This window comes from Propithecus coquereli, unplaced genomic scaffold (genome assembly GCF_000956105.1).
Source record: "Propithecus coquereli isolate 6110/MARCELLA unplaced genomic scaffold, Pcoq_1.0 Scaffold158, whole genome shotgun sequence".
In the NCBI taxonomy this organism is placed as follows: domain Eukaryota; kingdom Metazoa; phylum Chordata; class Mammalia; order Primates; family Indriidae; genus Propithecus; species Propithecus coquereli.
The window spans coordinates 432909-458009 of NW_012140302.1; the positions used below are offsets into that span (position 1 = coordinate 432909).

Sequence of the window (25101 nt, forward strand, 5' to 3'; positions counted from 1 at the left end):
GGCTCGAGCCATCCTCCTGCTTCAGCCTCCCGTAGCTGGGACTATAGGAGTGCACCATCATACTCGGCTAATTTCTATTTTTGTTTTTATTTTTTTTTGAGAGAGTCTTCTCTGGCTCCTCAGGTAGAGTGCAGTGGCATCATCATAGCTCACTGCAATCTCAAACTCCTGGGCTCAAGCGATCCTCCTGCCTCAGCCTCCCGAGTATCTGGGACTACAGGCATGCGCCACCATGCTCAGATAATTTTTCTATTTTTAATAGAGACAGAGTCTCCGGGGTCTCGCTCTTGCTCAGGCTGGTCTCAAACTCCTGAGCTCAAGCTATCTTCCCACCTCGGCTTCCCGGAGTTCTAGGATTATAGGCCTGAGCCACCTCGCCCAGCCTTCTTTCTCTTCTTACCAGTCGTATGGGACTAGGGGTCCACCCATCGCAGTATGATCTCATCTTAGTTTAACGAATTACATCTGCAATGACCCTATTTTCCAAATAAGGTCACATTCCGAGGTACTGGGGGCTAGGACTTCAACATACCTTTCTGAGAGACAAAAGTCAACCCACAACACTCTCCTTGACGGGCCACAGTCTGACACAGTCAGGCCACTGTCTGTGCATGTGGCTCTCTGTAAGAAAGGGGGCTGCTTGGAGCCGGGACCGTGCTCCCGATGGCAGTCCTCACCAGCACCTGCGATCATTGCGAGCAGGGACTGCTGAGGGTGCTCCAGACCCCTTCGCCCTGCCTGGCGTTAATCAGGCACAGAGCAGATTCCAGATGGAATTGCAGAGCCTTGTTCTAAGCTCTGACACGACCCAACCGTGGGCAGTCCTTCCCCACTCCCCTTTCTGGGTCTCAATTTCCTCACCTACAAGAATATTAATTATATTAATAGTTTAAGTTCTCATTATATGCCAAGTTGGGCTAAGGACTTTCCACTTATTTAATCCTTAAAACAGCTTGAGGATAATGAATGGTATCATTATTCCCATTTTATAGATGAGAAAACTGAGGTCCAGAGGGATGATGTAACCTGCTCAAGATCACACAGCTTGTAAGTGGCTGAGCCAGGATTTGAACCTAAAGCCTCACCTCTTATCCATTATCTTCTGCTGCCCCAGCTGCAAAACGAGGATATGAAGTGCACTTTGGGGCCCTGTGGCCTCTCCTCCCTCTTCTGTGACTCCACCATTGTGCCTCTTGGAGCCCTTGCAGTGCCCAGCACAGAGCCGGGCACTCATATCGTAACCTGAGCCCTGCCTGTGAGCAGACGCCAGGGGCAGGGTATGGGTAGGTGTGGGTACTCTCCTCTCTAAAGCCACCCGCCCTGGGCCAGGGCTATCCTCAGGACCTTTGCTCCCTGTGGTTTGGACATGACCCGGAGTTGCACATCTGGAAACACGGGAACCTGGTTTTGAGCTCTAGGTCCTGCCAGGAGACCCACAGGGTGGGGTTAGGGAGACCGTGCCTGGAGGGAAGGGGAGGCACGCTGGGCAGGTGAGGAGCCAAGGGGTCTAGGCTGAGCAGAGGTGAGGGCTGAGGTCTGTCCAGGTCATGCTGTGCACACAGTGGGGCGTGCCTGGCAAATGGCAGTGGTGTGTCCGCCCACCCGTACAGAAAACAGCTCTGGGAGCACTGGGGAGCCTTCACACAACCAGGGTGCTGCTTTCAAAGCCACACCAATTTTGGCCCACCCACCAGACACTCTGCTCCCCCACCCTTGGCCTGGCAGCTCCGCAGACCCAGGACGTTGGGGACTCCACCTGAGAGTTCATGTTTCAAGAGGCTGCAGATCAGACGTATATGTGAGGGCTGGGGCCGGGACCAAGGCCCTGACTTTCATCTCCGCTGTAACTGGCCCACCCCTCCACCCACAGCCAACCCCCGTAAACGCTGGCCCTCCAAGCCGTGCTGGCAGTATGTCTCTGTAGCCTGGGCTTGGACCCCAGGCAGTTTGCTCCTGCTCCTTGCTGGTACCCTGTTTGCTGTCCCCACGGTTAGTGGTTTCTTGCTAACTCGCTATAGCAGCGGTCCCCAACCTTTCCGGCACCAGGGACCAGTTTCATGGAAGACAATTTTTCCACGGGCTGAGGGGGTGGGCTGAGGGGGTGGGGAGGCAGAGTTCAGGCGGTGACGGGGCCATGGGGACAGGGACAGGATGGGAGTGGCTATAAATACAGATGAGGCCGGCTTGCCCTGGAGGGGTGTTGGGGGTGTTGGAGGAGAGGGCTGGTTCCTAACAGGCGGGACTAGTACTGGTCTGCAGCCTGCAGGCTGGGGACGCAGATCTACAGGTCTTTGTGGTACCCGTTTCTCCCCCTCCGAGGCCTCTTCTCTTCTCCCCTCCAGGAGTTCCTTGACTCACTTTCTTCTCTTCTGGGTCCCACTGGTGGGTGGTAGGTGGGGTTGGGCAGGAGGGTGCTCCGAGGGGCCTTGGGAGTCACCTGGTCATAATCTCAGGTTTTACCGATGAGGAAACCGCTGCAGAGAGGCGGCTCTGTCAGGGCTGCACAGTGAGTTAGTGACAGGATCAGGACCGGAGCGCAGGCCTCCCGGCTGCTGCTGCACACGCGGCACATACGTGTGCGTGGGCGCAGGTGCGGACCGCACAGAACGTGCATTTGAGTCGGGTCTTGGCGACTAGGTAAGATTGGGCTGCAGTGGGGAGGGGCTTTTCAGGGAGGGGCTCAGGCACTCTTGGGGACAGGACAGACGGCTGGGGCCAGGCTCACTCCGAGATGCTCGGGAGGCCTTTTTCCTGGACCACGTGGCACTTGTGTCTTTGCACAGCCTCTCCCTCCTGAATCTATTTTTTTATTTACTTATTTATGTATTCTATTTAGAGGCAGGGTCTCGCTTTGTCACCCAGGCTAGAATGCAGTGGTGTCATCACCACTAACTACAGCCTCAAGCGATCCTCCCGCCTCAGCCCCCCAAGTCTCTGTCCTGTGTGTGTCGCTCAGGGATTCAGAGGGAGGGTCAGAGGGCGCGAGGCTGGTGCAGTAGCCACCTGAGCCCGGGCCCTTCCTGCTCTGAGACCCCTGTGAAGTCTCTCCTTGGCCCCACTCTCTCTCCAGATAGAGAAATGAGACTCTGAATGAGAAGTCCCTTGTCCAGGGTCATGCAGGGACCCCGAACAGGCCCTCCAGCCCAACGGGAGGGTGTGGAGGCCCAGCCCATGTGCCCAGGACAGCAGCGCGAGTCAGACACCTGCCTCGGAGCTTTTCTCTTCATTTTTATTTTAAAGGAAAAAAAAAACCCAGTGCAAAAACCCATTTTCCAGTGTCAGCCTTGCCCACCCCCACCCCCAGGTCACCCCCCAGCAGGACATGACTCTTCCTCCCACTCAGCACCCCCTCCCCTCTCATGCATCGTAGGGGCTGGAGGCTCCACTTCCCTGGAGGGCCAGATCCCAGGGGGAACTGGGGGGAGGAAAGAACTGAGGGGGCAGCCCCGGATCCACCTGCCCCCCCAGGTCTCCAGCCATGGCACCAGGTACCCCTCTTGGCTCTCATTAACCCTTTCCTGGCCACACTACTAGCTGGGGGGACACGGATCTGGGGGAACTCCCTCCACACCCCTTTGCCCCGGGGCCAGCTCGGGGCTCTCCTCACTGAGGTTGAGGGGTTCCCTCCCTCCCTCCATCATAGGGGAGAGCGGCGAAACCCCCAGGTTTAAATACCTTAATGAAAGCAGGGGATGGGGGAGGAAGGGGCCTTAGATCTAATAAATTATTAGCGTTTTAGTGTCCGTGGGGGTGGGGGGCAGGGCAGGGCGTGGCCTCCAGGGCCCCTCCCTCCCCTTACTGGTGAATCTCATTCTCTATGAGGCTGTCCTCACAAGACTGGAAGTCTGTGTCTGTGAGGCCGTCGGGCGGCATCAGCAGCTCCTCATCTTGGGATGAGGATGATGGGGGCTCGTCCCCCGAGCTCCCGGGAGCCCCATCCCCATCCCCATCCACCTCTGAGTCCTGCAGCACCTGAGCGATGTATTTCTGAAGGGGAAAAGGAGTGGGGGGTAAGGCGAACGGCTGCCCCTCCTCAGTGGGCGGGGCACGTCAGGGGAACCCCGGGGAACATCACGGTCTGTAGGGGACCATGGGCCTGAGGACAGTGGAGCATGCAGGACACTAGGGAAGGGCAGAGATCTGCTCTCAGGGAGGGCTGGGGGGCCGCCCTCTGCTAAGCCACATCTCTCCTTGCCCCTGGGGTCTGGCACAGGCTTCCCTTTCTGGAGGACTAATGCGAAAGCCAGCTTTGGGGCTGAGTCTCAGTCAGAGGCCCCTCCCCATCTCTGGCCATGCACTGGGACACTCACCGCAGATTTGGGGACAGCAGCAGCAGTGGGGGGCCGTCCATTGCTTCTGGGGTCCACAGTATCTGTCTCTGTGTGCTCAATCTTGAGGGGCCCAGAATGAGTCAGGGGGTGGGGGGGCACATCCTCAGCCCCAGTCATGGCCCCGCACCCCCAGCAACCCTGTTGACCCTGCCCTCAGCCCTCAGCCCCCAGCACCCCTGCCCCCTTCTAGCTCCTGCCGCAGCCATGCCCCGCGCCCCCTCGCCCCGCACCTTGTAGTTGTGGGCACTGAGGTATTTGAAGTGTCCGAAGCAGACGTGGCAGAGGCAGATGACGATGGTGATGACCAGGACCACGAATGTGAACATGGACGTGGGGGCTAGGAACCCTGGTGTTGGAGAGGGGGCGAAGAACAGGGCTGCCACCTTTCCTTTGGGCCTCCCAGGGCCTTACCGCCCCAGCTTTTGCTGCCTCCCGAATGCAGTGCCCGTGCTCACGTGCCACAAGCCTCGCCCTGACCTCCCTGGGGCTCCCTGCCTGCCAGCCCCGCCCGTGCCTGCTCTGCCTGGATGCTGGGTGAAGTCCCTGCCGCCCCGCCCCCCAGCTCCCTGAGGAGGAGCGGGTGGCCCTCACCCGTGCGCATGGTGGAGAAGAAGAGCAGCCAGAAGAGGCAGAGGATGGGCGCGGCCACCACCTGGTTCACAGCCCCCGAGTGGATCTTCTTGTCCAGCTTGGCCGGCAGGTAGGCGTAGTAGAGATTATACCTGTCTACCAGGTGCTTCAGCAGCATGTACATGAGCCCTGGGGGAAGCCACACGGGCCCGACCTCGGAACCAGCACTGCTGGACCTTTGTGTGCCCGTCACAGGTTGTCCCAGGACAGGATAGCGCCCCATCCCCCAGCACGACCAGAGAACTTCGGCTTCCTCCACGTCAACCCCTTCATTCTGCAGCCCTCACTAGGAATTCTGCTACGGGGAACCTGTTCACTTGGACCCACGAGCATCCCCCTGAAACTCTTACTGTGTTTTTCCTCTGCCTGTCCCTAAACAGATGAGCATACATTAAGTGACAAGTTCTGTTTTCCTGGAGGCTGAGGAAATGGCAGTTTCAAATGAGAACAGGAAGTTAGTTTGGGAGTTTGGAGCCTTCGATAACCAGGGAGAGTGGTTAAGGGGTTAGGATGTTATTGGGGGAAAGTAGAGGCTACTAGCGGGGTGAGGGTTAAAGAGAAACTTTGCTAAACTCCTTCAAAAATGAAGAGAGACTTGCCCAAGTCACACAGCTCAGCTGTAGCAGGCTATCTCCATGAGTGGCAAGGGACCCATCCCCACCCCGGAATCCAAGGTCTCTCCTGAGTTTGCAGGGCAGGATACAGGTGTGCCCATAGATGTCTGTGTAGGAGTGTGTGAGTCTGTGTGTGTGTGAACACACCAGCCAGTATGTGGTATGTGTCCAAGTATACACGGCTGAGGTAGGGCACCGGTGTGGGAGAGCACGGCATGCTGGGGTGACTTTGTCTAGGGGCCCAGCACACCAGCTGGGTCCAGCCTGAGCTGAGATGGCGCTTCCCCTCCTCCCCACAGGCCGGGCCCCAGACTGAGCCAGGGACCAGGCGGGAGGCCCGAGGGGCCGGTCTCCCAGCCAGGGCCCTGTCCACTCGGGGTGGCCTGCCTTCCTAGAGTGGAGTCGGTGAGGTCCTGGGTCCCCCCGAGCAGGGCCCAGGTCCCGGCGCGGCGGCGCCTACCGAAGGGCACGATGATGGGGCAGGTGATACTGTAGGTCATGACCACCGTGAAGACGCACATCATCCAGGCGTAGGCTGCGCCAAACTGGAACTCGTAGGCCTGATGCTGGGGGGGAGATGGGCAGGAGGGTGGCTTAGGGGGGAAGGGACAGACTGGAGGGGGACAGGGTAGGTGGGAAGGGGAAGGGGGCCAGGACCTCTGGGGCCAGGAAGAAGCCATGGGGAACAGGAACCTAATGACTAGGACGGGGTAGGGCAAAGCAGATGGAGAGGGGGCTATGGCTGAGAGGGGGCTATGGCAGAGAGGGGGCTATGGCTGAGAGAGGTCAGAAAGGGACAGTGATAGGGCATGGGAAGGGGCCTTTGAGGGGCCAGGGGCTAGCAGGTGGGGAGGCAAGAGTGGGATGGACTTGGGAATGGGGTGCCCAAAGCCCTCTTGTTGAGTTAGCACAGAGGGACCCTAGATCTAGGGACCCAGACCTCCCCAACTCCTATCACAGAACACTACTGTCAGAGCTGGCAGGGGCCTTCAGGGTTTCCTCTGTCCACCCATGGTGGTGCATATGGGAAAACTGAGGGCCCAGATAGCAAGGGGATGGCTGAGGGCCATGGAACTGGACTCCCCAAGTCCCAGCACCCCTGTGGCCCCAACCCTAGCGTAACGGCTGCTGTTTCTGGTTGGGCCACCAGGGGGCGCTGTGCAGGCCGCCGCTGTCCCAGGCGGCCATACCCGCTTCACGTTGCGCCTCTCAGCGGCGGAGCGTGCCAGGCAGAGCCGGATCATGTACATGAGCAGGCCCGGGATGCGCAGCAGGTCCATGGCGTTGCCGATAAAGGCTGAGGCAATGACGTAGTTCACGAAGAAAGCGCCGTTGTCGGGCAGGAACACACACCTGCGGGCACCAGGTGCCCTTGGGGTAACCCGGCAGCCTGCCCTCTGCCAGCATGACAGCACACCACGCCTCCACCCGCAATGTGTTTCCTCCCTGTGGACACCCCCAGCTCTGTGCTGCAGTCCCCCCAGAGCGTCAACGGACACTTCTAAAGTAAGCGTCAGATACCCTCAAAGTACGAGTGTGAGCCCAGAGGTAACCCTAGAACTTGTGCCCCATAAAGACCATCCAAGGCCGCCAGGATGTTCACAGCATAACTGCCTGCGATCTCCATAGACAACTCCAGGAAGACCCTCAAAGACCCTGAAGGGTGTGAGTCCCAGGAACACCCAGGAGCTTCCTCTTTTATAACTTAACCAGAGTTGAACCCAGAGTATGAGCCTCAGACACCTCCACGAATTTCAGAGACCCTCCCTGAGACATCTTCAAAGGGGGAGCCCAGGAAACTTTGCCAATGCCTGAGATGCCCCAAGTGTGAGTCCAAGGTTACCACAGATGGCACAGAGCAAGACACCTAGAGTTTGTGCCCATACACACATCATGGTACGTGCCCCCTAATACACCCTCGCTCACAGGGATCCCAGAGAAGACGCCCCATGATGAACTCCAGTCACACCTCTGCATAGGAGGCCGAACCTTTAGAGATGTTCCCAGAACTTGACCTCATAAACACCCCAATGTGCAAGCCCCAGAGTCCCCCAGAGACACTTCCAGAGTTATAAGGCCAAGAGCCTACCCAAAAATACCTGCTCCAGAGACATTCAGGGACACCCCAGTAACCTCCAAGTCACTCACTAGGTATGACCAGGATCCCACTACCGATACCTCCCCAAGCCTTGCAAGTGAAACTCCAGAGACTCCCATAGTTAGTCCCAAAAGATCCCCAAGTATGGGCCCCAAAACCCCAAATGAGGGTGATCGCAGCATCCAGACAGGCTACCAGAGAATGAGACCCAACCCAGATGCCAGGGACTTCTCCCAGGCATACACCTGAGACACTCTGTGGGTGTCTTCTTTGGGATGACCCTGCCAGACCTGTGATGTCAGCCCCTTTCTCCTCCCCGCTCCAGAGGCTGGAAGCTTTGCTGCACCCTCCCGTGGGGCTGGCAGTGTCTCCCGGGCATACCCGCCCCTGCCATCTGGTCTCTTTCCCCAGGGGCCCCGGTCACTCACTCAAACCGAATAGCTGCCTCAGCCAAGAATTTCTTATCAAAGAGCCAGCGGAAGAAGAGGTCCAGGCTGCAGGGAGGAGAGGAGAGGTGGGGTAGGGGCTGGAATGGCTCAGAACACCCAGGGAGGGGGGAGTCCCTTCTATGAGCCTCTGGGGAGACCCCCCCGGACATGGGGTGGGTAACTCAGGAGGCCCGGAGATGGCCAGGCTCCTCTGATCTTGTGCCCCTTGCTTTGTAGGGGAGGTGGGGAGCCTGAACTGCTCCCCTCACCCTGTCCTGCAATCCCCTCACCCTGGCTCCTGTCCCATCCTCTGAAACTCACCTGCTCAGTCCCAGTGAGGGCAGGAGCAGCACCATAAAGATGAGGAAGGTGTAGCACTTATGCATGGTGGTCCTGTTCTCCCCGGAGCTGGTGGGGAAGGGGAGTAGGGGACAGGGCACAGGGTAAAGGTCAAATGAGCCCAGCCCTCACACCTGCTCCCCCAGTCAGGACGGTGTCCCAGGAGGGGCCCCAGGCAAGGGTGGACTTCCTGAGGTGAGGATGCTGGGCACCATCCCTTCTCTGCCAGCTCTGGGTCTGCCCAGAGTCGGGGGCCTGAAGGGCAGAGGGCTGCCCATTGGGGATGATTATACACCTAGGGGAGGTCACGGCAAGGTGCGGCACGTGCAGGTATCTCACCGTGTCCAGTGGGCTTCAAAGAAGGCCGAGTAGTAGACAATGGTGGGGAGCAGGGCCGAGAAGCACCACAGCAGCAGGGTGGGGAAGAACTGGGTGATGATGGGGTTCTGCAGCGGGGCACAGGGGGATGTGTCAGGTGGGGCGGTCTAGTGGGCCCAGCTTGCTCTGCTTACCTGCCTCCTCCCCCACTGAGTCCTGGGCTCCACAGCTCTCAGGGCCCCATGGCAGAAGTCTAGAACATCTGGAGGGCCAGGGGCAGGGGGAGGGGCTACAGCCACACGTGCAACTCCAGGGTGAATAGTACTGATAGCATTTGCTGAACACCTACTTTGTGCTAAGCACTGTTGAAGCACTTTCCATGTATAAATCATCCAAACTGATATTACCCCATTTTACAGATAAGTAAACTGAGGCAAGAAGCGATTCAATAGCTTACCCCTCCTGCAAGAGTGGGGCAGGGATTTGAACTTGGGTGGTCTGGGTCTTATCTATTATGGTATTATCACTGAGATTTTGAAACTCAGTGATAATAGCATAATATCCTTTGAACCTCCTTTGAGGTTCCAAGCAGGTCTGCTGTGTGCGTGGCAGAAGGGGAGAGAGAGGGGAGGCCAGGCAGATGTGGACCCCACCCTACAGTCATCTGAGCAGCCTTGCTTTTCCATCTTGGGTTGCATGTTGATAAAGGGATCAAAGTCTAAGTGAAAGCCAATGATCTAGTGTAACCCCTCCGTTTTTCAGTTGCGGAGACTGAGGGATGAGGAAAGGGACTTATCCGAGGTCAGGACTGGACCCAGGCTCTCTTTCTTCCCTGGGTGTTTCTCCAGGAGTTGTAAAGCCAAGGGTGGCGTCTCTGATGGAGAATGTGGCAGGGAGCCCAAGGGCAGGACACAGAGGGGTCTATAGCTCACGGCTGTGTGGGATCTGCTTGGTGGGGCCGGGCTGCAACCAGCAGAGCAGGCGCTAGGCTGGGCAGGGAAGCAGCGATTTGGGGCCTGGCATCTGTCGTGCCGCAGAGTGGAGGGGTGGGGGTGCACGGGGCCTGGGCCTCACGTTGAGGTACTCCACGGGCTTGGTGACGTTGAACTTGTCCATGGTGGTGATGATGATGGCCGGGGTGGTGAGGAAGAAGAGGAGGATGAAGAGGACGACATTGATGACCAGGCAGCGCAGCCACCAGATAAAGCCTCGGATGGAGAGATGCTCCCTGGGAAGGCAGGGGAGGGGGTCACTCCAGGGACTGAGGGCACAGCTGGCCCCAGTGACACCTAGGCCTTCCCTCTCCTCCCCGCACCAAGCCCACCCAGGCTCAAGAAGCCTGCCCCTGCCACCCGCTTTGCTCACCAGTAGATGTTCTGGGGGTCGGGGGCGTAGGACACGGTCCAGTTGGAGATATGCAGGGACTCGCTGCAGGAGGAGGAGCGTGGCTCCCCGCGGCAGGCGCAGCCCTGGCACTTGCACACGTTGAAGTCCTTCAGGATGCTGGGGGAATGGGCACCAGTTACTGTGGCACCAGCCGGGGACCCCACTGCCAACAGCGGGTGCGAGCGCAGGGACCTGGGAGCCCCGGCGGGCTGCTTGGGGAAGGGCCAGGGTGGGCAGGCGGGGCGAGGGCTCACATGGCGGTGATGGTCTCATTGTGGAAGGTGACAAAGGCCATGCCAAGAGGCTTCTCGTTGACCTTCTCCTTCTCCCGCTTGTAGTCTTCCTTCAGCTTCTGCTCCAGCTTTGTGTAGTACTCAATGGCCTCCACCTGCGACCAGGCCAGGGCCAGGGGCTCTGGTCGGAGCCGGGCGGTGCCCACGGCACCCGGCCCACACTGAGCTGGTGCTTCCTCTAAGCTTTTCTGTGTGTATTCACTCACTCACTCCTCACAACACCCCCATAAGGAAGGTACCATTAGCCCATCTATAGACACGCAAACTGAGGCTCAGAGCCGTCAGAAGCTTGCCCAAGGCCCCAGAGTTAGTCAGTCCAGCACAGCACTGCCCTTTTAGCTGACCTCTTCTAACCTGGGCCTTGAACACTTGGTCACTGTAGGGACAGGGGACGAACCCAACAGTGGGAACCGAGGCTTCAAAGACTCCAGGGAGGGGTGGGGACCCGCTGAGAAAGACACCCCAGCCTTGCCTCCCCGGGACCTGTCCACCTCCTCCCCACAGCCATCGGGGGCCACGGGAGCCCACAGGCGGCCCGCATCACACCTGCTCGCAGCCTCGCACCACGCAGCAGCAGAGGTGGCCGCAGGGCTTGGGGTTGATCATGGTGGGCACGTTCTCCTTGCTCTGCAGGTTTGTGAAGTAGAGCTTTCCCCGCTCGGCCTTCTTCCTGTGGGACCCGTGTGCCCAGTCACCCACTGTCCGGCTGGGGCTGGGGAGGGAGCTCAGCTTGGGGGTCATCTAGCCCTGTCCCCAAGGACAGGGGCTGTCTTGCTCTTGAATTTGTTTAGGATACATGGTTCAGATATGCCCCCAACCCGGGGTCTCCCCACCCATCCCTTGAGGCCCAGAAGTTCTTCCTCTATTCTGGCCTAAATTTTTCATACTGTAGCCAAAGAAGGATATGTCCTTAGATGGGGTGGGGACCGTGGGGGCCCGACCCCTTTCCTCTCACAACAGACGCTACCCTCCAGGCCTTGCTGTTTCCAGAGTTTTACTAATAGGCACTCCGGAGGCTGAATTACAATCAAATGCCCTAGGAAACACCTGGAAGGGAGCCAGGTTCCTGCGTGGCAGCCAAGACACCCTCCGCAACGGACAGGGAGCCCTCGGTGTCACCCTCCCCTGGCCCCAGCCCCATTACCTCTCTGCATCGAGGAACATGAGGCGAGCCACGTTGTAACATGGGCGGGCTTCAAGAACCGTGCAGTTGGGGTAGGCCTCCCTGAAACACAGCGCACCCATCATCTTCTGCAGGGACCTGCCCGCCTGCCCCTGACTGTCACTCACGACCCCCCATCTCCTTCAAGAAACACATCCCCGCTTCACGCTGCCTCTTTCTTAGTCTAGAACAATGCGAGTTCCCAACAAATGAAACTCTAAAGTTCCTCCTCGTGCTTATTTGAGTGGGGGAGCAGGTGCAGGACGCTGGGACTGTGAGTGTAGGCTGGGTTGTTGCACCAGCACGTGTGGGAGCTGCGGAAGCCCACGCTGTGGTCTGACTCTGGTCAAGGGCTGTGAACTTTAGGTGGAGAGAAACTGTTTCCAGTCATAGGCTGTTCCCTTAACGCTGACCACAGTCTGACACTTCACCTGGAATACGGACTGACCTCAACCAGCCCACAGCCCAGTTTACAGAACAGTCTCTGGCCTTGGCCCAAGACAGACAAGAGATTGATCCTGAACCCTGACTAGGGTGAGACTGACATCTAACCCTGCCAAAGACTGACCTTTGACCCTACCCCAAATTGACCAATAACCCATACCTGAGACTCAACTACTAACCTTGACCCGAGATGGATCCCAACCTTGACCTGAGACTGATCAGAGATAGAATGTCCCTGACTCACTAATACCTGGTACCTGGCAGGGCTCAAAAATGCTTGCTGATTGAGTGAAGGAACAGTTAGTTTTCAAATGTGATCACACTATTCCTTGATCCTAATCCTTTTTTTTTTTTGTCTTACAGATAGGGTCTCAATCTGTCTCAAAGGCTGGAGTTCAGTGACATGCTCATAGCTCACTGCAGCCTCAAACTCCTGGGCTCAAGTGATCTTCCTATCTCAGCCTCTAGAGTAGCTGATACTACAAGGCGTACACTACCACACCCAGCTAATTTTTTTTTTTTTCCGTAGAGATAAGGTCTCTTCTATGTCTCCCAGGCTGGTCTCAAACTCCTGGCCTCAGTGATCCTCCTACCTCAGCCTCCCAAAGTGCTGGGATTATAGGCATAAACCAACATGCCTGGTCCTCATCCTTAATCTAGACTGAGTCCCCATCTTTCTATATCTTATTAAAAATATTGTTTTTTGAGATGGGGTCTCACTTTGTCACCCAGGCTGGAGTGCAATGCTAGGATCATAGCTCACTGTAGCCTTGAACTCCTAGGCTCAGATGATCCTTCCTTCTCAGCCTCCCGGTTAGCTGGGACTACAGGCATGAGCCCCCATGCCCAGTTATTTTATTAAAGTTTTTAATGAAGGGCCAGGAGCGGTGGCTCATGCCTGTAATCCCAGCATTTTGGGAGGCTGCGGTGGGAAAAGCACTTGGAGACCAGGCTGGGCAACATAGCGAGATCTCATCTCTACAAGAAAATTAAAAAATTAGCTGAGTGTGATAACATGTGCCTGTGGTCCCACCTACTTGGGAGGCTGAGGCAGGATTGCTCGAGGTTTTAGTGAGCTATGATTGTACCACTACGCTCCAGCCTGTGTGACAGAGTGAGACCCTGACTCTAAAAAACGAAACAAAAAAATTTTTAATGAAGGGCCACCAAATATTAGATGCATGAGTTCTTATTCTGAAGATGGACCTCATAAACTCGTGAGAATTTAGAAACTTAAATCTGGGATGGAGTCCTTGAAAATGCACTTCCCAGGAGGCTACAGGCCTTTCCTCTGACACTCGTTTCTCAAACCATTTTAGGTTTCCTCTTTGAAAGTGTGAGCCCTCGCTCTCGCCACACTAACCTCTAATCCTCTCAATATAATTACACAGGCTCCCTGATTTTGCACACAGGATATCCCCCGATTCTGCTGAGACAGTCCTCCCATCCAGACAGACCCCAGACTCAGACCCCAAGACCTGCCTAACATTGAGGACTGGCTCAAGAGCTTGATGAGGATGAAGGCTGCCTCTTGCTCATCACCACATCCCAGCCCTGTCCCAACAGCTTGCACACAGTAGGTGTTCAATAAACATGTGCTGAATGAATGGATCAATGAAATGGTGATTCCATAATGCTCATCTCACTGATCCCGAAAACTCCCATTAGGAGTCTCCCTCACCCCTGCTTATGGGCTGACCGCTAATTTAATTACAAACTGTTTTCTAAACAAAACTACAGGCCAACCTCTGAAACAGGACCTTGAGCTCCCCAAGGACATCAGTCAGGTCTGGGTCTTCTCTGCCTCTCTGCACATAGTAGGTGCACAACAAATGTGGGCTGAATGAACGGATGGCTGACGAGCAGGGTTCGCTCCCTCGCTGCACCTGGGTCTCTGCTCAAATGCCACCCTGTCACAGTCCCTCCCTGCCCAGCCCATCAGAAATAGTGGCCCCTCCAAACCCCTCTCACCCTCCCCCCTTCCCTGCTTTGGTTTTCTTCTTAGCACCTGCCCTACTTCACACAGTGTCGGTTACTAGCTCACTTGTTTGTTGTCTGCCTCCCCGACTAAAAGGTGAGCAAACAAGGGCCTTTTCGTCTGTGTTTACTGCTATGACCCCAGCTCCTACTCCAGTGCAGGCACATAGGTGCTCACCAGAGATTTGTATCAAGAATACAAATAAGATTATTATTTGATATACTATTAAGATATTCGTATTAAAGAACAGACCTCAGTACTAGCTGACAGCTGATTCCAACTAGATGGTAATATTAAGGTGTCACCTAATTCTGAGCACACACTGTCCTTAATCCCGACCCAGACTGCCCCTAACGCTGATCACAGCTTGAACCCCAGATATGACCCCGAATAGTTCTCTCATACTGACCAAGGATGACTTAATTTTGACTGCTGCGTTGTAAGCTGCGTGAGAGTAGGGCTTGTTTCTAATTTATTTATGCCTGGCATGCGGAAGGTGATCAATAAATGCATGCCGTATGACTGAGTGCCCATCTGCTAATGCTGATTGCAAACCAGTCCTTAATCCTGTAACACAGGGCTCTGGAATTTGACCCTGACCAAACATTATCTCTGATTGGACCCCTACTGGCCTGATCCAGGACAATGACTGAACTCTGATTCAGGCCCAGTGCCAGCAGACCTGGACCTCAGACCAAACCCTGACTCTCATCACAGACTGAGCCCCAATCTCAACCTCAGACTGAGCCCTGATCCAGACCACCAACGTCCCTTAGCATGACCAGTGGCCAGCACCTAATTCTGACCACAGACTGACCTCAGACCAATCCCTGATCAGACCCTGGATTAACTCCTAAAGCTGATCTCCATATGATGAGCCCCCAGAGAGCTTGATAATCTTCTATACATTTTTTTTCATAGTTCCAAAACCTACCACGGTAACTTATGACTAACAGCGCTTGAGAAAGTTTGCGGAGTGAACAGAGGAATGTGATAGGACCCCTAACCCTACAGTGCACAGACTGCCCCTACACACCCCCATAGATGGGCCCTTAACTCTGACCCCCTACCCCGTAAGCTCTGCCCCAAGGTGCACCCTTAGCCATGGGTGACCAGGTGAGCTCCCTCTTTGCCTCTTAGCGCCGCCTCCTTTTTCTCTAGCGTCTGGTCACCTGGCAGTCCTGGAGTTCCTCCCCCACAGACGGAATTCCAGAGCTGAAAAACCCTCAGAGAACATACGGTCCAGGTTTTCCTAAACACCTTGGGGATCCACTGAAAGCCAACGAGCTTCTCCCTGCCGTGTCTGCACACAAACGCCAGAATGCCACTTACAATTTTGAGGACGCCATATACCTCAAACGGAGCCTTGGTCAACAACCTATGACTCAGTCCAAGCCAGGAGGAGGCTGGGAGTTGGGGGGAATGAATGACTCACTCTTCAAGTTTTTGTTACATTTTTTCAGTTCTTACTTAAAGGGGTCTCTCACCCAGCCCAAGTGCTAGACCACCCTGGAGTCACATTTCTTGCTTAGTCTAACCCCCATGCAGCCCCTGCAGAGCTCCAAGTTAGGAGTGTGAGGATGTTCTTGGAGTTAAAAGGCAAAGGAGGATCTGCAAGGCCCGAGGACGGGGCAGGGGTGGCTTACTCACTCAAAATGCTTCTTGATCTTTTCTGACTCTGCGTATTTGGAGATTCCATTGATGAAGAGAGTCCGCTTCACCTGGGTGAGAGGGGCGTGGGTTTGCCTTACTGAGGCTCAGCCCCAGAGGAGCCAGAGGATGCAGGGAAGTGCTGGAGAAGGATGCTTTGTTTTGAGGGGGTGCGGAGGGGGTGGGCAGAGAGGAGCAGAGAGGGGTGGGAGGAGGCCTTAGCGATAGACAGGTCCCAGGGAAAATGGGGATAGTATTTCTAACAGGAATTAGGCAGCAAGCCTAATCAAAGAGTCACGCAGTCCCTTGCTCTTTGAGGGGTTACAGAGGCAGACAAGAGGGGACTACTCTGAGATCCTCAGATCCTGAGGGCCCGGCACAGCAGCTGCCATGGAGAAGGCAGTTGGTACTGGCTTGCTGAGTAAATGCAGAAGGGGAGGGAATATTATCACCATAATATCAACTGTAGCTACTTCCCGAGTGCCAGGCACAGCATGGGTGCTTCCATGCATTGCCTCATTTCACCTTCCCAGCAACCTTGGGAGAGGTACTGTTGTTACCCCATTTTACAGATGAGGGAACTGAGGCTTAGGAGTTACATAACTTGCAGGATGGGGGCTTCTGAGCTGCTCTGGCAGGATTCAAACCCAGCTGGCCTAACTCTGCAGCTAACACCCCTTATGGCTGAGGCAGGAGAGGCCTAGAGGGAGGGGAAGAGGCTGAGACAGGGGAGGGACCCGGGCTGTACTCCACTCACCAGATCGTCCTCCTTGTAGCGCATCTTGGAGGTGTGTCTACGCATGCTGTAGACGGTGAGCAGCAGGTACAGGAAGGCGAAGGAGGTGTGCAGCCATAGCAGGTTGTTCCTTTGGGGAGCAGAAGGGATATATGGGAGCCAGTGGGGTCAGGACACACTCAGACGCCCCAACCTCCCAGTGTCAAACCCTTGATATAGAAAGGGCCCCTCTACTGCCACCAGTCTTCTGGCACTGACCCCTCACAGGGCCTGCCCACATCCCACATCCCCTAGACCCTGAGATTGTTCCATTCCAACAGAAATGTCCCTAAGAAGTCACGTCTTCATGTCTACCCACTAGCTACAGTGCCCTCCAACTACCCCAGCCCACCTTCTCTGGTTCCCAAGGTTTCGCCCTCCTCTTCTGTATCTGGTCATCTTTGGGGATCCTCAGCAGGGATCTACCTCTTCTGTCTCCAACCCAAGCCCTCAGGGACCCACAGCCGTCTCTGCAGCCTCAGCATGCCCGCCTTTCCTCCCCACCCACGTTACATCTCAGACTGTGGCCACAGACCCTGGCCCCGCCAACCTGCTTCCCAGCCTTACCCTGATTTCAAGTTGGCAATGGTGGTTCTCCCAAAGCTGTAGGCATTGTTCTCTGGGGGGTGGGAAAGGGAGAAGATGATGGTGGGGTCAGGGCAAGCCCCTCCAACCCCCTCCTTTCTCTGCTCCAGCCATCCTGGCCCTCACTGACCCAGCAGGTCCCCTGAGAAGTTGACAGGCAGCACGATGCCTACGGAGAGGACGCCCACGACAACCAGCAGCCCGATGATGTGCCGCTGGAAGGACAGGTAGTGCACGGCGTCGCCCCCACATTTGTCCCGGATCTCATCATCCCTGCAACCATGGGCAGTGGACAGAGGAATTACGTGAGGACCAGGGCAAGGGAGGGGGTGAGACTTGCCTCCCTGACCCGCCCCCACCCCACATCCACCCTAGCCCCTGCTGATCTGGGGCAGTATGGGGTTGAAATGGGACCTCTTGGTTCCCTGTTTTCTGGAAGGGGAGGGAGCAAAGAGAGGGAAGGGGAAGAAGAAAAAGGATGAATGTATGGAGAAGGAGAGGGGACTGGGGGAAAGAAAGAGGTAAAAGAAAGAAGACTGCAGAGAGGAAGGGGAAGAAGAAAAATGAGGAATGGAGAGAAAAGGGAAAGGAAAAGATGCAGATCTGAAAAGGGAGGAAGAGGCAGGAGGACCAGAAGGAGGACTGGTGAAGTCAGAGGGAAGACGGGAGAGGGGGAAGCAGCAGCACTTTATGGGTGTGGCTGAGCTTGGTGTGTGAACGAGACCCCTGGGGAGGGGCCTGGGGCCTGGGGGAGTGGGTGGTGGCAGTGCTGACCTGTCCAGCTTCCTGCCTTTCTCAGCGCTCACTGACTGCCTGCCGGACTCTGGCTGGATCTCCTGAGTTCTGCCTGCTGGACACTGGCTCCTGCCTGCTGCTGGCTGGCTGTTCCCAGCCTACTGACGCCCCACCCGCTGGCTGCACGGAGGCTGAGGTGGGGGCTCCAGCCCCTGCTCGTGAGGGGTGGTAGGGCAGGGGGCGATGAGGGCACAGCTGCTCCCCAGCCCCCGGCAGGGGGTTGCACTGGAGATTGTGGAGTAAAGTGAGCATCTGGGGGACAGCAGAGGCTTGGCCCCCAGGGGCTGGCCTCCTGGAGCAGGGCACAGCTGCTCCCCCACCCCCGGCAGGGGGTTGCACTGGAGATTGTGGAGTAAAGTGAGCATCTGGGGGACGGCAGAGGCTTGGCCCCCAGGGCCTGGCCTCCTGGAGCAGGAAGTAGGGTGCTGGGCTGGCTAGGAGCGCTAAGGCCCTCAAAGCTGCTGGTCTCTGGATTTTGTAGGGAGATGAGAGGTTCTGAAGTTTCTCTGTTTCTCTCTCTTTCTTTACAGCTTGAAGACCATTCACTTACTTTATCCTGAAGATGGCTGTCAGCCAGGAACAGAAACCCTGGGGGGACAGAGGGCTATCAGGTGGAGTCCCCAGCCCACCAGCCCGACCGTCCTTTCCCCTCAAGTGCCACCCGTCCCATTCTCTTAACTGTCTCCAGGCACAGCTTCCACGAGCCCTCAAAGAAAAACCCCATACCCTAGGAACCAGCTCACGCCCAGAGAGGGGGAGAGAGGGACAGGGAGGGTCCCAGCCCTCAAAGAAGGAAAAAGACCGATACCACATTGGCTTATCTGTGGACCCTCATGTCCAGAGCCACAGGTTCCTGAAAATAACCTGCAGTTGTGTGAGCCAGGGTGGGGACGGGTGGGGTTTGGGGTTCTAGGAAGGGTAGCGGGTCCCCAGACCACCAGCTAATAAGAAGAGTTTGCTGCCAAAAGCAGAGGAAGGGACATGTTCTCAAGTTCCTGCCATTTATCCTCCAGTCTTCTCTGGAGGGGCCAAACCCCAGGGTCACTGCAAGATATCTCCCCCACTCCAGCCCCCAGGCCTACCTTCAGGTAGAGGGTGGGGATATTCAGGGGAAGTCTGAGCAGAGAGAACCCTCCCCCAACCTTCTAGCAGGAGAAGGTCCAGGCTTCACACAGGACAAAGGAGAAAAGTACCTTTCGGCCAAGATGCAGGACTATGCTACCTGTTGCCAACATCACCCAAGGCTGGGGACGATCTGGAAGCTCTGGCTAGCAGGGGTGATAACTTCACTTTGCCACTTACCAGCAGGAGTCCAACTCAGGAAGCTGGCAGCCATCTTCGGCTGGGGCTGCTGTAGGAGCTGCCACCCCCAGGACCCCCAGCCTAAGCTGGACTGACCAGGGCCACCCCAGTGTCTGAGGATTAGAGTTCTGACCAGGACCCTTACCCTCGAAGAATGACAGAGGGCCAGGCAGGTAACATTTGCGCATTGGGTCTGATACGAAGAGTCTGGAGGTGGCTGTGACCACCACGTACACGCATTCCCACATACGTGCACTGTCTAACGGGGCCACTGCCACTCAGTTCCAATCCACAAGCAGGTCAGCTGGCCTCACGCAGCCAGGGGCCACCAGCCTGCAACCTCTGAGCAACACCACAGATTATGTACGTTTTGCTAGGCAGGCCTGGAAGGCTCATTATTATTACTAAAACCATGTCTAAGGAAAAAACGTGGCCTTAGGATTAACCAGCAGAAGTGGGCACAGAACTCTGTTGTGGCAAACAAAGTTCACGGTTCATGGATGTTACAGTTGTGCTGGTTTGGAGGCTACAACACAGAGGGCAGGAGCTGGGAGTTCTGGGCCTGAGTGGTTATCCTGCGGATCTCAGACAAGCAAGTTCCTTCCCTTGCTGAGGAGGCCATGCTAGTGTCCCTGATCCCTTATCACTGGAAGCGAGAAACTGCGAGAAACTGCTCGGTCCACATGCCCTGGGGCGTGGGGCTAATGAGTTTAGGGGAGGGCACTCACATTGTCCCTTTGGTCAAAGTCCACGGAGCTGGAGACAGAGGTGAGACGCTCATACCGGTCATGACTGTCCCCGTGCATAGCTGAGGCCACACTGGGGATGGGGGAGATGAGAGATCAGATAGCCTGGTGAGTCTCAGCCCCTGCGGAGCTAGGGCGAGGACTCCAGAGCTCCAGGGCTATAGAAGGCACAGGAGGCAGAGAAGGCACAGAAAGCGCAGAGGCTGAAGCAGGGAGGAATGACTGCCCTCTATCATGCCCCCCTCTAATATGCCTCTTCCTCTCAGGGACCTGGTGGGGGTGGTGGGAGCAACAGTGCTGGGCAGGGCCCCAAGGGAGGAGGGGATCTTCAACATGGCGCTATGGAGGTTGAAGCAAGAATGCTAGAGGGCCCTGCAGTTCCAGAGTTGGCCAGTGGGTGGCGGGGGCAACTGAGCCAATGTTGTGCAAAGAGCCCAAGGGGGAGGTGAAGGAAAGCACCGACCAGGAGAACCTGGAAGGGTTGGGGGGTTGGGGGCTGGGAGACTTCTCTTGGGTAGGGGCCCTACCCTCCCTGTTCCCTGACCCCAGCAGCTGCTGCAACTCCAACTCCAGTCCTACAGATAGAGACCACAAAGCGCCACAGAGGCTCCGACTGGGAACTCCTTGGACAGCCCCCTCCCAGGCCTCCAGATGTGAGCAGAGAACCCTGGAATATGAAAAACTAGCCATTAGGGGACAAGAAGCCGCTGGTGACGCCCAATCTTGTCTCTGCGTGACTGTGCTGAGGCTTTCCTGGAGGATGGCCCCTCCCCTCCCACCCACCAAGGCCACAAAGGCAGGGACACACAGGGAGGGACTTCTCCCAGGCAGGGAGCCAGGGGAGAGACGAAGGGGAGCTGAGGCAGAGACAAGTCGGGGAGCCCCCTGCTCTGCAAAGCACACCGCCTGCGTTAATCCGAAACATGAGCCTGCAGAGGAGAAAACTGCAAAAAGAAACCAGCAACTTGGCAAGAAGAGAAGAGAAGCGTGAGAGAAGAAAAGGGAAAGCTGGTTTAGTGGGAATGAGGGGGCTGGTGCCCCACATACTATTCCTGTTCCACTTGGTCCCTCTCCTGCCGCCGGAGCCTGGGGACAGAGAACAGACAGGGTTAGCAGGGGCAGGGGAGAGTCCCTGGGGACTGGCAAGGGACAGAGGCCCGAGGCCCACCAAGGGCCCTCATGTCCCCCCCACCCCCGTGCTCACTCAGAGGCTAGTCCTTCTTCATCCACTCAACAAAAGGGGATGAAAGAGGGCTGGCTCTTTCCTATTCCTGAGAGTGCAGAACAAGGTGTTTGTGTAGAGGGGAAGGGATGGTCCCAGATCCTTACCTGTCTGCATCTGTCACCAAGGCCAGCCGCCCATAGTCCCAGGCCACTTTCCGGAGGATAGAGAATAAGAACAGCAGTGCCTGAGAGAAGAGGAGGTAGTTGGCAGGTGGACAAGCTGTCCACCTGCTAGACTGGAAGGCAGGAGAGAGGGGCCAGAATTTAGTTTTAGGAGGGGATGACCCTGGCTTGGGTGAATGGTCAGAGGCTTGGGCTGGATGATGGGGATTTCTCCTGCAATTAAGCCTGGGAAGTCAGGGTCAGGCGGGAGGGTGGTTAGAGCTGGGGGTGTTTGCCAGGTACATACAGGGCATGGGTGCCAGGGGTGGGGGGTGGTATGTGGGCACTCACAAGGAAGCACATGAAGTCAAGAGCCAGCACGGTGGGGACACCCCCAAAGGGCAGGCCCTGCAGGACAGTGCTGCGGATGCGGGCACTGTAGCAGTAGTCCTTGGGGTTGCTGTTGTTGAGGGCCGTGGTGCCCAGTGTGGCCAGCAGGAAGGGCAGCATGGCTGCTATTGCCGCATGGTCCTCCTGGGCAGAGGGCAGAGCAGTCAGCTGGGCTTGCCCCCATCCCCCTCATGGTCCCTGCAGGGTGGCTATGGGGAGGGGCAGTGAGGGCAGATCACCCAGCTGCCTCGGTGGGTGGAAGCTCTGGCCTCTGGAGATAAGGGCCTGGGAAGGGGAGGGTTGAGTCACATGGATTTACCTTCACTGGCTCTCTGGCTGTGACCCCACCCTGGGCCTGGGGAACTCAGCCCAGAGGCCAGGCCTGGACTGGGGAGACTGGTTTCACTAACCTGGAAGGTGTCTGTGATCCTCTAACTCCACCCCCACACACAGACACGTTCTCTCCCCCTCATTCTGTCTTAGGCAAGGGGTGGAGCTGAGCCTGAGTGAAGACAGGGAGGGGTCTTAGGCCTGAGGATTCAAGGCTAAAAGGAGGGGTCTCCAGGCCTGGGGAGGATGGGTCAGAAGCCAGATGCCTCATCATGATCTTCTCTTTCCACCCCTATTAGAAAACGTAGCATGATTTCATTTGCTCAGAGTTTTCAACTCTGTTAATCACCTCAACATAACCGGCTTCAAAACGAGATGTTCGGATTCAGAGCTGCCCCTCTGTCCTCAGAGTACGGGTCCGAGGATGGGGTCAGAGTGGGAAGACAGGTAAAAAGCAGGACTGCCTGGCCCCAGCCACTCCTGCTCATCCTCATTCCTCTTCCCCACACGGTTCTCCCCTCCAGCTTTCTCACTTCTCTCCAACTATCTGCACAGGGGTCACCTGAGTGGGTGAGGACTATGACTCCCAGGGTGCCATGCTCCTGCCTCTGGAGCAGGGCTGGCTGGGGATGCCGTGCCCTCCAGCAAGCTTTCCTATTGGCAAAGGAAGGGAGAGTGGGTGGGGCCCCTTAGCCCAGGCCCCCTGCAGCTAGGGCATTGCCCTCCTGCTGGGTCCCCTGCCACTCCTGAATCACTGCAGGGCTGCCCTTGATGCTCAGTGTGGAGGGGGTTGGCAAGAGGGGAAGGGGCAGCCAGCCCAAATGCAGGGGTTCTGGAAGTACTTGGGGACAGAGCTGAGCCAGGCCCCGGGGAAGCTCCCAGGATGGAGGAGAAGTGTGGCAGCAGCAGCAGCACTGCCCCACCCTGTTCTACTGGGGAGCCCCGGGAGGATCCTTCTGCTGACAACAGTGAAGTTCTACCTTGTGGGGAGGGGTCCCCAGGGAAGAAAGGAAACCAGACAAAGAGAGAGAACAACAAACCTAGAATCAATGACTGCAACTTGGGGAGCAAGTGTCCCTTAGCCTCCTGGGGTGACTCAGAGGGTTTCTCCTACCCACAAGTACCAGATTTTTCCCTGCCTCTTCCTAACACTCCAACCACAGGGCAAGAGGCACAAGCTCTCAGCCAGATGGGAAGCTGGAGTTGTTTATTTGTTTCGCTTGGTCCCAGGGAGTCTTTGCAAAGTCTGGATTAGGAAGGCTAAGGGAGTAACTGCCCAGGGTGTTCTTTTCCAACCCAAGCTGCCTTTAAAAACACACTAATTTAGTAATTGTAGTAGGCACCATTTGTTGAGTGCCCTCTGTTTCAAGAATAACATATACAAGATTTCATCTAATCCTCGACAATCCTGTGAGTGTCACTGCCATTTTAAGGTGAGGGCATGGGACTCAGAGAGGTTAAGTAACTTTCCCAAGATCATACAACTAATAAAACAATGGACCCAGGATTCAAACCTAGCACAACTTCTTTCTAAAGCTAGAACACTTTTCAGAAAATCCCGATGCTTTTCTGATGTGCCTAGAAAAGGACTCTGCAGACCATGGAAGCTTCATAAATGCTCACTAAATGTTCTCAGGTTAGAGAACTCGAGCGTGCTGTGGAAATGTATGTGCTTAGGTGTGTAAACATGTGTTGATGCATATATCTGTGTGTAGGAGGAGCTAGGTGACTGCATGGCAGTCCGTGGAATTGAAGAGAATCCTTGACTTCTAAGTAGGGGTGTGTACGTGGGTGTGTCTAGGAGCCTGGGTATGTAAACATAATGTGCACAGAACCCAGGGGCACCAGGGGAGGTTAAAGATAGGTGTAGGTATCTTGGGGGCCTCTAACTAGCCCCCTTTCTCAACTCCCAACTCCAATGCACTCCAGAAATCTCGGTAGCCCATTCCCACCCCTTGCCTGTTTCTCTCCCTGAACTCCAAGGCTCCACCAGGCCAGAATGAAATGAGTACAAGCCCCAAAGTACCATTCCCCCCACTTCCTGTCTTCTCCACACCAAAGGAAGGTGGAAAATTCTGGGAGCTTCTAGCTCAAGGAGCCCCAGCAGGGTGGGTGAGGGTCCAGCTAGATGCTTAGTATCTGAAGTCACTATGCTCCTCTGCTGCCTCCCTCTTTAGGGTCACAAAGCACTGTCCCCTTCACAATTGCATTGATCCTCTCACCTGCACAGGAAGAAGGCAGGGCATGCTCAGATGACAATCTGATCCCCATTTTATAGGGGAGGAAGCAGGGACCCAGGGAGGGGAAGCAACTTGCACAAGGTGACAGGACAGGTAAGGGGTGGAGCCAAGGCTGGTGGCTCTGCCAGTCTGAAAGGGTTACTCTAAGCTCTTAATTGTGGGCGTGGGGTTGCTGGGCTTAGTTTCACCAAGGGCAGCTGCTCTCAAAGCCAGCACTGGGCTGAGCAGCTGAGAGGAGGGGAGAGACTGAGACAGAATATTTGGGGGAGGAAAGTGGCAGAGGGCAGTTCTTCCACTCTACAAAGGCGCCTGAGCCAGTTGTATATCAGAGTTTCTGTAGTCTGATATTGAGGCTTTAGCTGGAAGTGTGTAGAGAGAGTGAGATGGAGGATTTGATTTGTATTTCTAGCTAACTTAAGGTTGTTATTTTATCATTAAGGAGTATATGCGTGGTGGGGATTGGGAGTTATAAATTAAAAGCTTTTTCTGTGGATTATTGGGGAACATTTAATTTAGGGTTTAGGATCCTAGCAAGGTGGTGTGGTCTGAGGTGAGGAGGTAAAGATGGAGGCTAGCTCTGTTATTATGTAACCCGGGCCTCAGTCTTCCAATCTGTAACAAAGACATTAATATCTTCACCCTATCCCCTATGGACTTTAGAGGGATAGGCAACAATGTATCCATAAAGATTAAAAGTAGTTGCAAAAGAATGCATTTATTAAATGCTTAACAGTTATTTTGTGCCAGACACTGTTCTAAGTACTTTACAAATGTTAACTCATTTGCTCCCCATCACAACCCCAGGAGGACAGAGGTACAGAGAGGGTACATAACTTGCTCAAGGTCACACAGCCAGTCTGTGGTAGATCTGGATATGGATTGAGGTAGCCTGGCTGGAGTCTATCCTATTTCTTCTTCTTTTTTTTTTTTTTTTTTTTTTT

The 25101-nt window shown here is 55.8% G+C and overlaps 1 protein-coding gene across 2 annotated transcripts in view; it reads right to left on the bottom strand.

Moving 5' to 3' along the window:
- Positions 1 to 3211: 3211 nt before the first annotated feature.
- TMEM63B (transmembrane protein 63B) overlaps positions 3212 to 25101 on the bottom strand; it is a 25034-nt gene continuing 3144 nt past the window's right edge. For both annotated transcript variants that reach the window (XM_012640912.1, XM_012640913.1), the window contains 23 exons: positions 21552 to 21734; positions 21204 to 21283; positions 20922 to 20960; positions 19857 to 19947; positions 18377 to 18414; positions 17162 to 17304; positions 17014 to 17065; positions 16429 to 16537; positions 15672 to 15742; positions 11582 to 11662; positions 10984 to 11107; positions 10399 to 10532; positions 10124 to 10261; positions 9833 to 9986; positions 8780 to 8886; positions 8423 to 8509; positions 8102 to 8167; positions 6766 to 6928; positions 6036 to 6141; positions 4923 to 5090; positions 4562 to 4677; positions 4311 to 4391; positions 3212 to 3987 (listed from right to left, as the gene is read on the bottom strand). In XM_012640912.1, the coding sequence (XP_012496366.1) occupies positions 3796 to 3987; positions 4311 to 4391; positions 4562 to 4677; positions 4923 to 5090; positions 6036 to 6141; positions 6766 to 6928; positions 8102 to 8167; positions 8423 to 8509; positions 8780 to 8886; positions 9833 to 9986; positions 10124 to 10261; positions 10399 to 10532; positions 10984 to 11107; positions 11582 to 11662; positions 15672 to 15742; positions 16429 to 16537; positions 17014 to 17065; positions 17162 to 17304; positions 18377 to 18414; positions 19857 to 19947; positions 20922 to 20960; positions 21204 to 21283; positions 21552 to 21710 (2499 nt within the window). In that variant the 5' untranslated portion in view covers positions 21711 to 21734 and the 3' untranslated portion in view covers positions 3212 to 3795. The remainder of the gene's footprint in view (positions 3988 to 4310; positions 4392 to 4561; positions 4678 to 4922; positions 5091 to 6035; positions 6142 to 6765; positions 6929 to 8101; positions 8168 to 8422; positions 8510 to 8779; positions 8887 to 9832; positions 9987 to 10123; positions 10262 to 10398; positions 10533 to 10983; positions 11108 to 11581; positions 11663 to 15671; positions 15743 to 16428; positions 16538 to 17013; positions 17066 to 17161; positions 17305 to 18376; positions 18415 to 19856; positions 19948 to 20921; positions 20961 to 21203; positions 21284 to 21551; positions 21735 to 25101) is intronic.